This window comes from Vigna umbellata, chromosome 4 (genome assembly GCF_029865625.1).
Source record: "Vigna umbellata cultivar VRB3 chromosome 4, Vumbellata_1.0, whole genome shotgun sequence".
NCBI classification, from domain to species: Eukaryota; Viridiplantae; Streptophyta; class Magnoliopsida; order Fabales; family Fabaceae; genus Vigna; species Vigna umbellata.
Genome location: NC_142168.1, coordinates 10,614,985 through 10,630,079, shown reverse-complemented (window position 1 = coordinate 10,630,079; position 15,095 = coordinate 10,614,985). Strand labels below are relative to the sequence as shown.

The window sequence follows — 15,095 nt, the reverse complement described above, 5'->3', positions numbered from 1 at the left end:
CCAAAATAATAATAATAATAATTGATCTAATCCAATTTTCTTTAAACTTTTTAAATTTAATATTTCTTAAGCCAAACAATTCGCTTAAACATAAAAATATAAAAAATCAAACCGATAAAAAAAATTATTGTATTAAAGTATAATGTTAATTAACAATTATGAAACATACATGGATATGTTACTTAAACATTGTGCTATACTTCAATATACTGTACTTTAAAAATAAATATGTATGTATATGTGTACATCAAAACAAAATAGCAAAAACTTGTATAATTTATTTATAAATATGAAAGAAAGTTATAAATTATAAATATAACACTAATCCTATAAAACCATTCACAACTTATTTCTCCATAATAATTTTATATGGTACAATGTTCTACCGTTTGTTTAACAAATTTATAATAACAAAAATAATTCACAGTATATCTCTTAATTTAATATTTCTTCATTGTAAAATATTTTACAATTCTTTTCTATTTTTTTTTTGTAATTTTGGTTTAATTGCTGAGTTAATTCTCATGTTTGTTCAAAAGTTTCAATTAAATAATCAAATTTTAATTAATTTCAATTTAATTCTTATTTTAAAAAATGTGATATAATTTAGTTCTTTGAACAATAATTCATCATGTGAACTTTTTAATTTTTAACATAAAAAAAATTTATTGTTACGTATCAAATAAGAATGTAATATTATTACTCTTAGAACAACCATAATATGAAAATTTTTAATTTAATTCTTTCATTTGTATTTTGTTTCTATTGAATCTCAGGCTTTTTTTTTTCACGATAAAACAATTTTATTCTTTTTTAAATTAAAACCAAAATTAACTTTCATGTAAATTTTATAATTATTAAAATATATTTTTAATAAAGTCAAATTTATTTAAATTAATATTTTACATTAAATTTATTTAAATTTTATTTTAAAAATTTAAAAATATTTATTTTAAATTGTTATAAAACTATTTTAAAATTTTACATTTAAATTTATAATATTGTTATTTTTAAATCAACACTAATATTTATATAAAAACTATTAAGATGTAAATATATAAAACAAAATTTAAATAAAATTTAACGTAAAATATAAATTTAAATAAACTTAATATTATTAAATATATTTAATAAAAATATCAATTTTAATAAATATATTATTATAATATTTATATAAAATTTATATTTAATCTCAATTTAGAAAACAATAAAATTATTATCGTTTAAAAATAAATTAAAATTAAATTAAGACAAAATATAAACAAACAAATTAAATTAAACTTTTTTACAATGAAATTACTTGTCCTAACATTAACATGAAATACTCTTATTATCTTTTATACATGACAGATCTTCATTTAACATATGATAATTTAAAAGAAAAATTGACACGTAACACTAATAAAAATAACTAACTTCCATCATATTTAAAAATAATAATAACCCAATCGAGATCAATTATAATTATAATCTGATAACTAATTAAAATTTTCTATCTATCAACCTTCCATCATATTTAAAAATAATAATAACCCAATCGAGATCAATTATAATTATAATCTGATAACTAATTAAAATTTTCTATCTATCAACCGATGGTTTATCCCTATAATTTCATGATATCAAAAACAGTCCAAACCAAGTTTCTTGTCCCAGTGTTATCATCCTCTATGTTTGGCCTTTGATTCCTCAACCTCTCCAACAATATCTTCCACAACACCTTCCTTTCTGAGCACTAAAGACACAACCACATCTCTATTTGATCATCTATTTAACTAATAATCAGACATTACAAATTTTCAGTTTAAACTTTTTTTTTTCTTAATTTGCAATTTGAGATTTATGAAATCCCAAAAAGAAAGGCCTGCAAAAATTACAGGAGTAGCCAATAATTAAGCAAAAGAAAACATTGCCCAGCTAACAATGAGGCATGACAATATTAACAATAGCTCAAAAAGCATTTCACCAAATTGATATCACCATCAAACAAAAAATTATCAAATTTAAACACTAAACCATCCCTTCTAAACCCTAGAAAACGGTTTTCCATTTATTATAGAAAAGCACCACTCAAATTTTAAAAAGTACGCATAAAGTTGTCCTAAAAAATGACTGCAGGATATTAAAGAGCAACTCTAGGTTGAGACCTGAAAAGATCTTCACTTCCTTACAGATTATGAAAACACAAGTCTCGAATTAGTTCTCAGAACCTGAATCAATACCAACACAAACTATCATCAATCAATACAGCAAGTAACAAATTAGCGTCACAAAGAGGCATAAACCCTAAACCCTGTGATGCCAGAGGTTACCGTTACTAGAAAGGAACTTGCTGGAGTTCCATGACGCTGCGGAGCGGAGAGGCGTAGAGAGAGTACACGACGGCCTGCCGTTTAACGACGGCGAGCTGAGACTTGCCGTGGGAATAGGCGGAGGAAATTGAAGATGGATCGGAGAGAGAGGCGTTTTGCCGAAACGCATCGATGGTGCGTCGTTTGGTGTACTCCCTGATGTTGTAATCGGGAAAGTCTCGTGCGACGCGTAGGAGGGAGCGGAAGAGAGAGAGGATTTGGGAGGGTGAAGGAGTAGAAGATGCACTCATGGCTGAGTTCAGATACAGAACACAGATTGAGAATAATACGAGAGAAAATTGAAGGGAATTTGAGTGACTGTGGGTTTATACCTATTGGGTCCAAAAACCTTGGCCCAAATCAATTCCAACTAAAACCTACTCTATTTTTTCTGCCTCTTTCTTTTTTAATATATTTACTTTTTTTTTCTATAATTGCACAGTTCATAATTTGATTCAATTTCTTTTTATTTTTATTTAATTGATTCTTATACCTAAAATATTTATCTAAGATGTTGTTAAAATTTAATGACTTAAAATATACGAATAAAAATATTAAAGAGTAAGTCAAAGTTATGACTTTTTAAAATTTGTAACCAACAATTATTAAGAATATCAAAATTTCAGATAAAAAATTAGAAGGGTACCGAAATTTAAATGTAGCCTACGAATTATCGAGATGATGGATGACTGATAAACTAAAGGAAATTATTTTTCATAGTTTAAAGTTAATGTATGTATTTTAATATTTAAAAAATTGTTAAAGTTTTTATAAGTTGCAAAATATTAATATTAATTTATAAATTGTATTGCAAAATAAATTAGTCTAAGTATCAAAGTGAAAACATACAATTTACTTTAAGAACGAATAATTGAATCATGCAGTAATTTATTGTTTTTGCTAGTTCAATAGATTTGTCGTTATATTGAATCATGCAGTTATATATTAACTTGATAGACTATTCTCAATCTAATTTCATAAATCTTGTTTAGGAAAAACTTTCCTTTTCTAGTTAATAACATTTTAGTGACGTGCAATAAAAAAACCAAGGCAAGATTTACTCTAAAAAAATTTATACTAATTTGCTTCTAAATAAAGATTGTATTGAGTTTTCTTTTATTAATGCAATTGAATTTATTTTCAAGATTAGGTGTTTTTGACGTCAACTACTTCTAATTGAGAAAATATATATTATTTGAATTATAACTTTATGACTAAATTGTATGAAACACAACAATTTATAAATAACACAAACAATCATTATTTAGATCTCAAACTTTTAGTTAAACTTAATTGTTTGAAGCACATTTACAAACAAAATTAGAGTGCAGTGGTATAATAGATCAACATATATACTTAATAAATATAATTAAATTTCTTAGATCATGCTATTATATATATATATATATATATATATATATATATATATATATATATATATATATATATATATATATATATAAATAGATATATTATCTTCATTATATAATGAAACACATGTTGAGATTATCTTTTTTTTCGCATGTTATTCTGAGTGTCTCTTTTATAAAAACATCGTCTATTTGCGTTTGATGTCATATACTCATTATTTTTTTCACACCTTTTCATACTTAAAAACTCTATTTCTTTGTCATCACTCCCAATCGTCGTCACACATTCCCTCTATTAACAATCCGTTTTCGTATTTTCATTCACTTCCTTCTCCACAAACTCTAATCTCAATTTTTTCTTTTTGAGTAAACTTAAATTTTATTCCACACTCTCGATCACTAATATTAGAAATTCTTTTAGATCATCTAATGAATACACATATTGTTGAAATTTCAAAAGTTATAGCTTAAGTTAAAGATTTCAAAAGTAGTATTAGTTTCATCATGGTCAACCTTCTTTATTATTTTAAAGTATCTTTAATTTATAAATTATTAGAAAAAAAAGTTGTTAAGAATCCTTTCTAATTGTCATATAATGTATTATTTTTTAAGTTGCACCTATCCACGTTCAAGTATAAAGATGTGTTAAGTGTTTTTCATGCAACACAATTTATAAAACGTAAGACAAATAACTTTTATCTAAATTTTAGTAAAATGTAAATTCGTACGAGATTGATGGTATTTGTAAAACATTAACTCTTTCTATGAAACATGATAACTGACATCAAACAACTTTAACATATTCTCAAAAAGAAAATAAATTTGTTGATGTAGAAAAGTCTTTGTGAGGAGATCCACTCGTGAGACATACAAAAGAAACATTATTTACAAAAAAATAAAACAAACATTTGACATATTTAAACTGTACCAGCTTAACATTAACCCATAAAATATGTACTCAATAATAGAAATTTGGAAAATTTTGAAACTTTGTCAATAAAATTTAATTGTGATAAATCTTTGCTTAAAAAGATTAATATATATATATATATATATATATATATATATATATATATATATATATATATAATACAATTTTATTTATATAAAACATGCTTCAATAATATCATTTTAGATTTAAATTTAACAACTTATTACTAGTCTCTAAATTCTAAACTGATTGTGCCAGACAAACTCTCTTAACAATATTGTAAGTTATAAATATATAGTTATCTTACATAAAAAGAAGTATTCACTTATAATATCTAATAAAATATATAGAGATTTTTTTTTTATAAATTTCGAATTCTTTTGACCTTTAATTGTATTTTAAAATCAAAAAGGAAAAAGTCATAACAATATACAAATATTTATCCATTTAGTATAAACATCTCGTATTCCATTTCTTGATCTCATTTTCAAATAAAACTTAAATCATTTAAACACTAAAACTATATGTATATTCATTTTAAGAGCACAACAAACAATAACGCTTTTTCAAAAAGGATATAAAATATCAGTTAAAGTTATAAGTTAATTATTCTCATCAAAAACAGGTTTCACAAAAATTAATTCCTAAGTATTATTCCAAATAATTATATATAATTGTAAGTAATTTCTAATTTACTATAATATTAAATTCCATAATTATATGCATTTTTCATAATTATCAATTTTGATATTTTACATAATTTCAAACAATTTATTATATTGAAAGTTGGAATAAAATTGCTAGCAAATAATTTTTTTTATAATAAATTATAAATAAAACAATGGTTGATAAGTATATACATGTTTTTGAATTTGGTTTCCTAATTTATTCCAAATAATTTATCACATTAAAAATCAGAACAATATTACAAGTGTAGGTCAAAAACACCAATAAAATAGGGTAATTCCCTCTCCACATGCCTTTGGCTACATTCTTTCATATTGTTAACATTTATGGAACCTATGTTCTTCCTTTTTGTGGAGCTAATTTATCAACACTCAAATGTGGCTACAAAGAGAGACCAAAATAAAGAAAGATTAGATGGTTTTTAAAAGTTGCTCCAATGTTTTTTTTTAATCTTTTTTTTACAAAAGATACATTCACTAATTTAAAATTTTTCTTCTTTAAATATTTTAGACCCAATTTTTCATCTTTAAAAGAAAAAAAATTGTATTATTCAATTTAATGAAAGAATATGATAATCCTTTAGCAATTTCCAAGTGTGGTGAAGGATAACGGAGAATGAATCACCCTGCACATGAAAGCATGTTACTTTCATTGATTCCACACATTTCATTTTCTCAGATTTTGACACCTGTCATTGTTAATATAAATCGTTTTGTATTCTTTAATCATATCCTCCAAATTCCAACTCAGCTTAAGATGCTACTCTATACTTTGGATTCAAGTTGATTTAAAAGTAAATATAATTACATAATTATTTATATTTTATTTTTTAAAATTGTATTACTTAAATTCGTACAGGGTTTATTTTTCATTTGCAATATTACAACTAAGATTACCTTATATTCTCAACAAATATCGCGGTTTTTCTTACCTTATATTCTTCTTAAATTTAATTGATTCCAACTAAGTATATTATTTAAATTGTAGTTAGAAGTTTCATCCTTAAATTAGTGTATTTAAGATAATACATATTAAGAGATTTCACATCTCATATTTCAGAAGAATTAGTCTGTAATTTCCTATCTCATAATCTAAACTAGTACTCTTCTTACATCCCAAGCTCTTAATAACCCTAATTTTCCCTAATCACCTTCCCTAACACAACCTCACACAAACGCAAAATCAAGAAACTTAAACCAAAACTAAGGACTAATTTCCACATAATGGTATTCACATAATGGTTTGAACATTGTCCATAAACATAGTAAACATCCAAATTTAGGTATTAAATCCCTAATCTCAAGGTCAAACACTCACCACATTTCTCTCTCTAAGCACAACACGCTTTTCAGATTTTGACTCATAATACAATTACAATGTTTTTTAATTTTTTTTCATATTTTTTTTGGGGAAAACGAAATTTTAGATCGGACCAATGAGAAGGCTCCGCACAAAGTGAGCAAAAAAATGAAAATAAAAATAAAAAAATAAAAAGAAAAGAGAAAAAAAGACCCAAAAATTTCTCTCTTCTCTTTCTCCATCTTTTGTCCCTCCCACACACACTCTCTCTCATTGTTGATCGATCCATGGGAGAGGAACTGGAAGCTTAGCCCGAACGTGAACCTCAACCTCGATCGATTATTTTTGACAATCTTGCGTGGGATTGACAGGGTTGGATAGGGCGTGTGGTTTTGAGATCGGAATGATGGGAATGTGATGGTGTGGGCATGGGGGTTGTCGTTGTCGTTTTGGGGTTGTGGTGGTGGTGGTAGGGTTGTTGCGGCGGTGGGGCTGCGCGAACGACGATGCAGCTTCACTTCTCGCCGAGCATGAGAAGCATCACGATATCGAGCAGCAACAACAATGGGTTTATTGACTTGATGAAGATCAAGGTCGCAGCTCGCCACATTTCCTATCGAACCCTCTTCCACACCATCCTCATCCTCGCTTTCTTGTTGCCTTTTGTCTTCATTCTCACCGCTCTCGTCACCCTCGAAGGTGTCAACAAGTGCTCCTCCTTTGGTACTCTTTCCCACTCCCTTTCATCTTTGCCCCTTCCGATTTTATTCTTCATTTCTTTTATAAGCTAGATCACGATTTGGACATTGTGTTTGTTGTTTGTATGCATGTGATGGGATTTCTAAGAAATGAAGATTTGGCGGTGGAATTGTTTTAGATTTACATAGCAATAATTGTGTATGACCGCCTGATCCGGTGACTGACCTCACCTGGTGGGATGCTTTGTTTTTGCAGTTGTTTGTTGTTAGTGATCTGTGTTTGGTGTTTAGGAGAATTGAGGGTGGCTTCTTATCCATGTAGTTGATTCTTAGTGAGATAGATAATAAAACTTTTGTTGAGGTAATGCAATTTCTGAAGGTGTTTTTCCTGTTGATAGTTTTGTAGCTGCTGGCTAGTGTTAATGTATTATGCGTCCTTATGTTTTAGGATCTAAATTTTGAAGTGTGACTGTGTTATTGAAGTGTTCTGTATGGGTGGTTCTTGATTTCATGTGAGCTTGAAAATTAGTGATGGGATGGAGATGCTTTTTGCGGCAAGTGTTTCTGAATTGTTTAGGCTGTTTAGTATTGCATTTGAGGAATGAAAAGTTTCCTCTTGTTCTTGACTGGATAACTATTTGTGCTGCTGTGACATGTCAGGGAAAAACATTATGGGCGATGTTTGATTTTTTAAGTTCCTGCCTAAGCATGCTTGGTTCGGCTGTTTTCAGTATGTTGTTGATGATAGAAGTTTTGCTCTATCTGTTTCTCTCTTACCAAAACATCAGCTGTATGTCACTTTTTTAAGATATCCGGAATAGGTTCTGGAAATTTATTATTTATGCTTTTCTTTATCTCTCACCCTCCCATTGTGCTTGTTTTAGAACATTAATTGATTTCTTATTCCGTGCTCCAGATTGCTTAGGTAGGCGGTTGGGGCCAAGGCTTCTTGGTAGGGTTGACGATTCAGGGGTAAACAATTTTTATTATCATATCCAATATAGTTTTGGTTTAAGTTGCTTTCTGAACCTGAGTGGTTATAATGCAATCAATGATGTTGCAGAGACTAGTTAGAGATTTTTACAAGATCCTTAACGAAGTGAAGGCTGGGGAAATTCCACCTGATCTAAAGCTGCCAGATTCTTTTGATCAACTGGTTTCTGATATGAAGAACAATCAGTATGATGCAAAAACTTTTGCAATCATGCTAAGGGGAATGGTAAGTTGCTTGAATCGTTCAAGACGAAGTGTTGTCTGTTTCTTGATTAATTGATATTGTGCAACGAATAGGTTGTCTCAAATTGAATTCTATCAACATTTTAAAATTTCATGTGTTATGGCTTACTAGGAAGATACGTTTTTTTTATTATTTTGTTGTGTGTTCTGAATGATTTGAATGTACGGGTCTTTGGCTTTGGATGGAAGTCTTGCTAGACCTGATTTTGTATTGTTTGGTAGAATGAGTACTGACTGTTTGAGATTTAGATTTTCAATTTTTACAATTAGATTGCTTTTTTTGGTTCATCTTTAAGTAATATTAGAAAAGGAAAAGAAAAATCTAAACACGGTTTCGTTTTATCTAGGGAGAGATTTGACAACACTTTTGAGTTATGTAGATGCTATGCTTCGATGTTAATTTACTTTTTGACTGGGGGGAAAGGGTTGTCTTGCTTTTGTTGATGTTGCTGCTAACTTGGTTGATTTGTTCTTGACCAATATTATTTTATTGCTTTTACTATAGATATACTGGCTTTTCATCTACCATGACTGCCATTTATCATTTTACTTGAATTTGGTATGATGCCGCTATTCCAAAAGATAGATAAAACCATGATTGTCCTTCCCTTCAGTTTTTCACCATGGGTTGTAAAGGAAACTGTAGAATGGAGAGGTTTCTTACATGTCTAGCACTAGTTAATCCTGCTGTCTATACTGGTAATGTGTCTTGTGTAGCTTATTGGAGACTTTTTGCAGGTGTTTTCCAAACAAATCATACTGCTATTAGATGGATAAAGTTCTCTGGTTGTTGCACTTTTCTTGTATATAGATAATAATAATAATAATATGTTGCACTTAGAAATACAATATTTTATCCTCAAGCTGCTTATATTATATCTGCGCATCTTTTAGCTTTTGTATATTTAATTTAACCTGTAACTGAAGCTGACGCCCTGTGTTTCATTTAAAAAGTAAATTAAGATGAATTGAAGAAATTACGATGAATTTGGTGGATTAGGAATTCTCCTTAACATAAGTGCAAAACACAAAAACAACAAAGAAAAACTTTACATTAATGGAGCCAAGATGCCCTATCGCTCAACATATCTCATGGACGAGTTCCATCAAAAAGGCTTTGTACTTCAGACTAAACGGAAGCCAATTGTCTAATATTATCCCAAATCAGTTGCTGTGCACAAAAACAAAAATATCCTTAGGTACTATAGTTATCCACCCGTATTCATTAAAATGTTGTGTATATTGCACATTATTACAATTTTAGCCTTGTTATTTCTTCCAAAACTGTTGAACTTGACCGTAAATAATTGTTCCAAGGATATATGCTAAAACTAGCTATGTAAGAATAGTTGTGGAACTGATTCTGAGCAAGCCCTGCAAATAACATTGACTTGGGGGAAAGAGTCTGATGTGTCCTTTGAACCTGCAACATTTTTATTAGTAATATTCTAGTAAACATCGTAGTTCAAGTGTAAATTAATCTGAAAATCTTTGTATTTTCCTTAAATCTTTAACTAGTTTATTGTACTTTAAAGACTAATTAAATCCTTATATATAGTTTTAAAATTCTATAATAAAATCCTCAAAATTGATGCTGTTGAAACACACATTAGATATTGCTATCGTGATATTTTTTACACGACAATCTCTCACCTATTTTCCTCCATTCCCATCCACCCTCCACACCCACCAATATGTGATTCAAGTGTCATGTTCGTTCAAGTATTTTTTTCTCTTTGTTATATCAGGGAGAAAGGCTCTTCCTTTTCATCTGTTATATATAACTGTAGTCTTTCAAAAAACAAATATTCATTAGTACTGTCATTATCATCAGTCTGCAACGTTAACTACTCAAACTATAACCATCGGTTTATGCATCCCCATCAAGACCCTGAGAAATTGTATGAGTAGAGTCAAGGTTGATGTGTGAAACTTTAGCACGAGTATATCCATATTTTTAATTCATATTGCAATAGCTTAGTTGCACTTTTCAGACTATACATTACCGTTGTTGTATTGAAATTTGTAATAAATGGTGATTTTTTATTGATCTTTGTTAAAGTGCCGTGTTTCTTGAGCAGATGGAAAAACTTGAGAGAGAAATCAGAGAGTCTAAATTTTCAGAGCTGATGAATAAACATTTTGCTGCAAGTTCTATCCCTAAAGGGATTCATTGTCTGTCTTTGCGTCTCACTGATGAATATTCATCAAATGCCCATGCACGCAAACAATTGCCTCCTCCAGAATTACTTCCTTTACTTTCTGACAACTCGCACCACCATTTTATTCTGTCAACTGATAACATCTTGGCTGCTTCAGTAGTTGTTACTTCAACTGTCCAATCATCTCTGAAACCTGAGAAAATAGTCTTCCATGTGATCACTGATAAAAAAACGTATGCGGGTATGCACTCATGGTTTGCACTGAATCCAGTCAACCCTGCTGTAATCGAAATCAAAGGAATTCACCAATTTGACTGGTTAACTAGAGAGAATGTCCCAGTACTTGAAGCTGTAGAAAATCAAAACGGGATCAGGAATTACTACCATGGGAATCATCTAGCAGGAGCCAATCTCAGTGATACTAGTCCACGTAAATTTGCATCTAAATTGCAGGCGAGAAGTCCGAAGTACATATCTTTACTCAACCACCTCCGTATATACTTACCAGAGGTAAATTGCATTGATTACGATGCGCTTTCTGATTTCTTCCTTCGTCTTTCTCGTACACTCACTATATACTGTTGATACTTTTCAAGCCATAATTTACCCTAATGCAATTCATTGGTTTTTGTTATTATTTTTGTATCTTATATTATATGTGATTTTGTATGTTAAATTGAACGTAACATTAAAAAATGGACAATTAATGTAACAAAATATATGAACAATTAACTGATACTGAAGCTGAACATTTTGGTGTAAATTACTGCGTTGTACTTTTATGTGTGCTTTTATAAACTGAATTTGTAATGGTAAAAGTTCCTATAGGCACTGAATGCCTCTGAACATTTTACAAACTACAGTGATTTAAGAGAACATAAAACCATGTTTTAAAACACAGAATATGTTGTGCAGACTTAATTCAAACCAAATATTTGCTATTTTGCCTAAGTTGCTTCTAGGAATTTATAGAACATGAAGCATGAAATATGATTGGAGATGAACAAAGAATAAAAGAAAGCCAACTGAAGTGATACAAAGCAATTATAAGGAATATGACAGTTAAAACTTTTTGGCGGTTAAATAGTTGAAAGGGGCAGTATCAAAGCCTTAGCTTCAATTGAGGGGAAAAGTGCGGAAGAGAGGGCAGTCTTAGTTGTTAGTATCGGAGATCTGAATATTGGATCAACTGTAAAAGGGAAACCCTTGGAAGTTGCGTTATGTCCCTTTTTATTTAAGATTAAAGATAATATCCTTGCAAATTGTACAATTTCTCTATTTTTCAGTGCTATGAATAGAGTGAAGAGCACATGAGGAACTCACCTCTAAAAGCTAATTGTTAAGGGGGAAAACCAAGCTCTTAAGTACTGTGCTGAACATCCCATAGTAATTTATGTAAGACTTAGACACCCATAATACCCAAGTCCCTATCATAGCATATTCTTTAAAAGTGGAAGTCTACAACAACACTTCATTCAACTTTTTCATATGTCAAAAAACCTTCCATGGATCGAAAGCCTTTGTCCATGGGTAGCCTTTTTTTAAGACATTAACAAGAGACATTAATAAGCACCCAAACACAAAGAACTCACCTTTAAAAGCTAAATGTCAGCTGTGGAATGCCAAACACTTAAATATTTCAGCAAGCATCCCATAATACTTGATATGAGACTTAGGCATCTTATAATTCCCAAGTCCCTATCATAGAGGAATGTTCCCCTCTCTCCCCTTCAGTTGTTTGTTTAATTAGATAATTATTAACTTTAGTTGTTTTTGCGTTGTGTTGCTTTCATCAGTCTTTACTTTTTAATAATACTAATATTGACAATAGGTAAATATTCTTGTTATTGCAGTAATTCTCTTTTGAACATAAATTGTATTCTGTTTGATATATTTGTGCTGATTGTGTTAGTCTTGTATGTCAAACAGCTTTTCCCAAACCTTGACAAGGTGGTGTTTTTGGATGATGATGTGGTAATTCAGCGTGACTTGTCTCCACTTTGGGAAATTGACCTGGAAGGAAAAGTTAATGGAGCTGTGGAAACTTGCAGAGGTGAGGACGACTGGGTCATGTCTAAGCATTTTAGGAACTACTTCAATTTTTCTCACCCCCTCATTGCAAGGAATTTGGACCCTGATGAGTGTGCATGGGCTTATGGAATGAATATCTTTGATCTTCGGGCATGGAGAAGAACTAATATAAGAGAAACATATCATTCTTGGCTGAAAGAGGTAAAATTCCAAATAGATTCTGACTAATATAATTTTGGTTTTTCAAAACATTAAATTATTCTTTGATTTTCTATAAGTTGAGGTTCATACAAAATCCACGCATTATTATAAATTAACCTTGTGTGGCAACTGATTGAATGGCTTAAAATATCTGCATGGTCACTAAGGTGACCTTTTGTTTCCTTCTGTTTTTGTTCTTCTTATCGAGCCCCCTGTGAAGCTGAAAGAGGGGGGCTGGGGATTGGGAATTTTTGGGCATTTAGTTCTTGGGCATTTGGTCTTGCAATGTTCCTGTTACCCAAGAATATATTTATTGACAACTTCACTATGGCAGAATCTGAAGTCAAACCTGTCAATGTGGAAGCTAGGAACGCTGCCTCCTGCTTTGATTGCATTTAAAGGTCTCGTTCACCCAATTGATCCCTCTTGGCACATGCTTGGATTGGGTTATCAGAACAATACCAATATTGAGAGTGTGAAAAAGGCTGCAGTTATTCACTACAATGGTCAATCAAAACCTTGGTTGCAAATTGGCTTTGAACATCTTCGTCCATTTTGGACCAAATATGTCAACTATTCTAATGATTTTTTGAGGAACTGTCATATCCTGGAATCATAGTCTGCCAGCAAGGAGCGCAATATTTTGTACAACAGTGAATATGAAAGGGACGAGTAATACAGGTTTCATCTAAAATTTTTCAGCTTGAAATTTTCTTCAAGATGAATTTGACAAGGCAAATATAAAATTGGTTGAGAGGGCCAATTGGTAAAAAACACTGGGTGGATTTGCTTCCATTCCCTACATTTTTACATACGACACCACCGTCACTGCACGGCCTTAAAGAATCATTTGGGTCCTTGAGTTTTGACATAGAAACACATCCTCTAATTTTGGTTTGTGAAAGGATATACTATTATTGGTCTTCTATGGGACAAATATAGCAAAGATTCCATAGTGGATTATTGGAGAATAAATTGGATGCTGGAGATAAAAAAATCAGGCATGTTTCATCAATCTAGTTGGTGTTGAGAACACAAGTGCTAGCTAGGGCAGTTAATTTGCGAGGTTCCCCCCTCTAGAGCAGCATTTTACCCTTCATTTTTTAGTTTCTTAATTTTTGTTAGTGCCAATTTTTACCTTCACCTGCTTTGATTTGATATCATGATGGTGAATTCTAGGAGTAGTTCATGAGATTGCTTCGTTACGGGTTCATTGAATTGGGGAACTGTTTGTAGGATATATAATATATATTGTTATTCGTTATGTACTATTACAAGACATTGCAAATGTGCAGAAAATTCATTTTTCTCTCTTCTCTATCCTTGCAATGCCGGGTCATAATTGTACTCAAATTTTGTGCCGCATGCTTTAACAACTTTGTTAGTGCACAATGTTCCCCATTTCCCCGCAGGAGAGTAATGAGCAAAATTAAAATGGAAATCTTTTGGAAGTCAAGTGCTACTTACATGGTAACAAAAGCTTGTCTTTTTTGGTAAGAAATATTGAAGACGCTTCAATCACATTCGTTAAGAAAATTAATGAGAAAAAGACGTTGTACTACTCCTTTTAACTCAAGTGGGGGGTCATTAGGGTGAAGTGGTAGATCACTCCAAGTAGAGCTAGTATAGATAGCTAAGTTATGTGGGGTTAAAAGGCACTATTGGTGAATTATTTGTCACATGCTGCGTGTTAATCTGTCGAATATTCATCAGTTTCCTTTTTACTTAGGATAATAATTCATCTAGTTTATAATCATATCCTTACTTTCTTCCCAACTTTGTTCCTCCTTCTCCATGAAAGATTTCCCTTTCCTTTTCATACAACTTTCTTGCTTCTTCTGCCATAATCCGCCAAATATTACATGTGATGTGAAGTCGCACAAGAAAGCTTTGTAAGTAGAAAAGACAGCTCTGATCAGAGTTACAAACAACAACTTTCTTCGCTTTTTGTTTCTCAATACAGAGTACCCTTCTTAATACAAACAGAACGGAAGTGAAAGAACCATCGTATAAAAGGCTTATCATTATTTCCCCCCCTTTAATTTACCAAACCATCTGGTGTTTTCTGTTAGGACAATATTTAATCATAGTACTTTGTTGTTTTTAATACTGATCGATCTGAAATTAAG

The 15,095-nt window shown here is 30.7% G+C and overlaps 2 protein-coding genes across 2 annotated transcripts; one reads left to right on the top strand and one right to left on the bottom strand.

Annotated features, from left to right (window-relative positions):
- Positions 1-1,939: 1,939 nt before the first annotated feature.
- LOC148199215 (LYR family of Fe/S cluster biogenesis protein) lies at positions 1,940-2,663 on the bottom strand. Its single transcript, XM_088112115.1, has 2 exons — positions 2,313-2,663; positions 1,940-2,210 (listed from the first exon to the last, which is right to left on the bottom strand). Exon 1 carries the CDS (start codon positions 2,600-2,602, stop codon positions 2,318-2,320), a length of 285 nt encoding a protein of 94 aa, XP_087968241.1. The 5' UTR covers positions 2,603-2,663; the 3' UTR covers positions 1,940-2,210; positions 2,313-2,317.
- A 4,349-nt stretch (positions 2,664-7,012) lies between these two features.
- Positions 7,013-14,282, top strand: GAUT14 (galacturonosyltransferase 14). Its single transcript, XM_047311301.2, has 6 exons — positions 7,013-7,361; positions 8,253-8,308; positions 8,400-8,555; positions 10,654-11,244; positions 12,664-12,966; positions 13,301-14,282. The coding sequence occupies exons 1-6, from the start codon at positions 7,145-7,147 to the stop codon at positions 13,583-13,585; spliced, it is 1,608 nt and encodes a 535-aa protein (XP_047167257.2). The 5' UTR covers positions 7,013-7,144; the 3' UTR covers positions 13,586-14,282.
- The last annotated feature ends 813 nt before the right edge of the window (positions 14,283-15,095 follow it).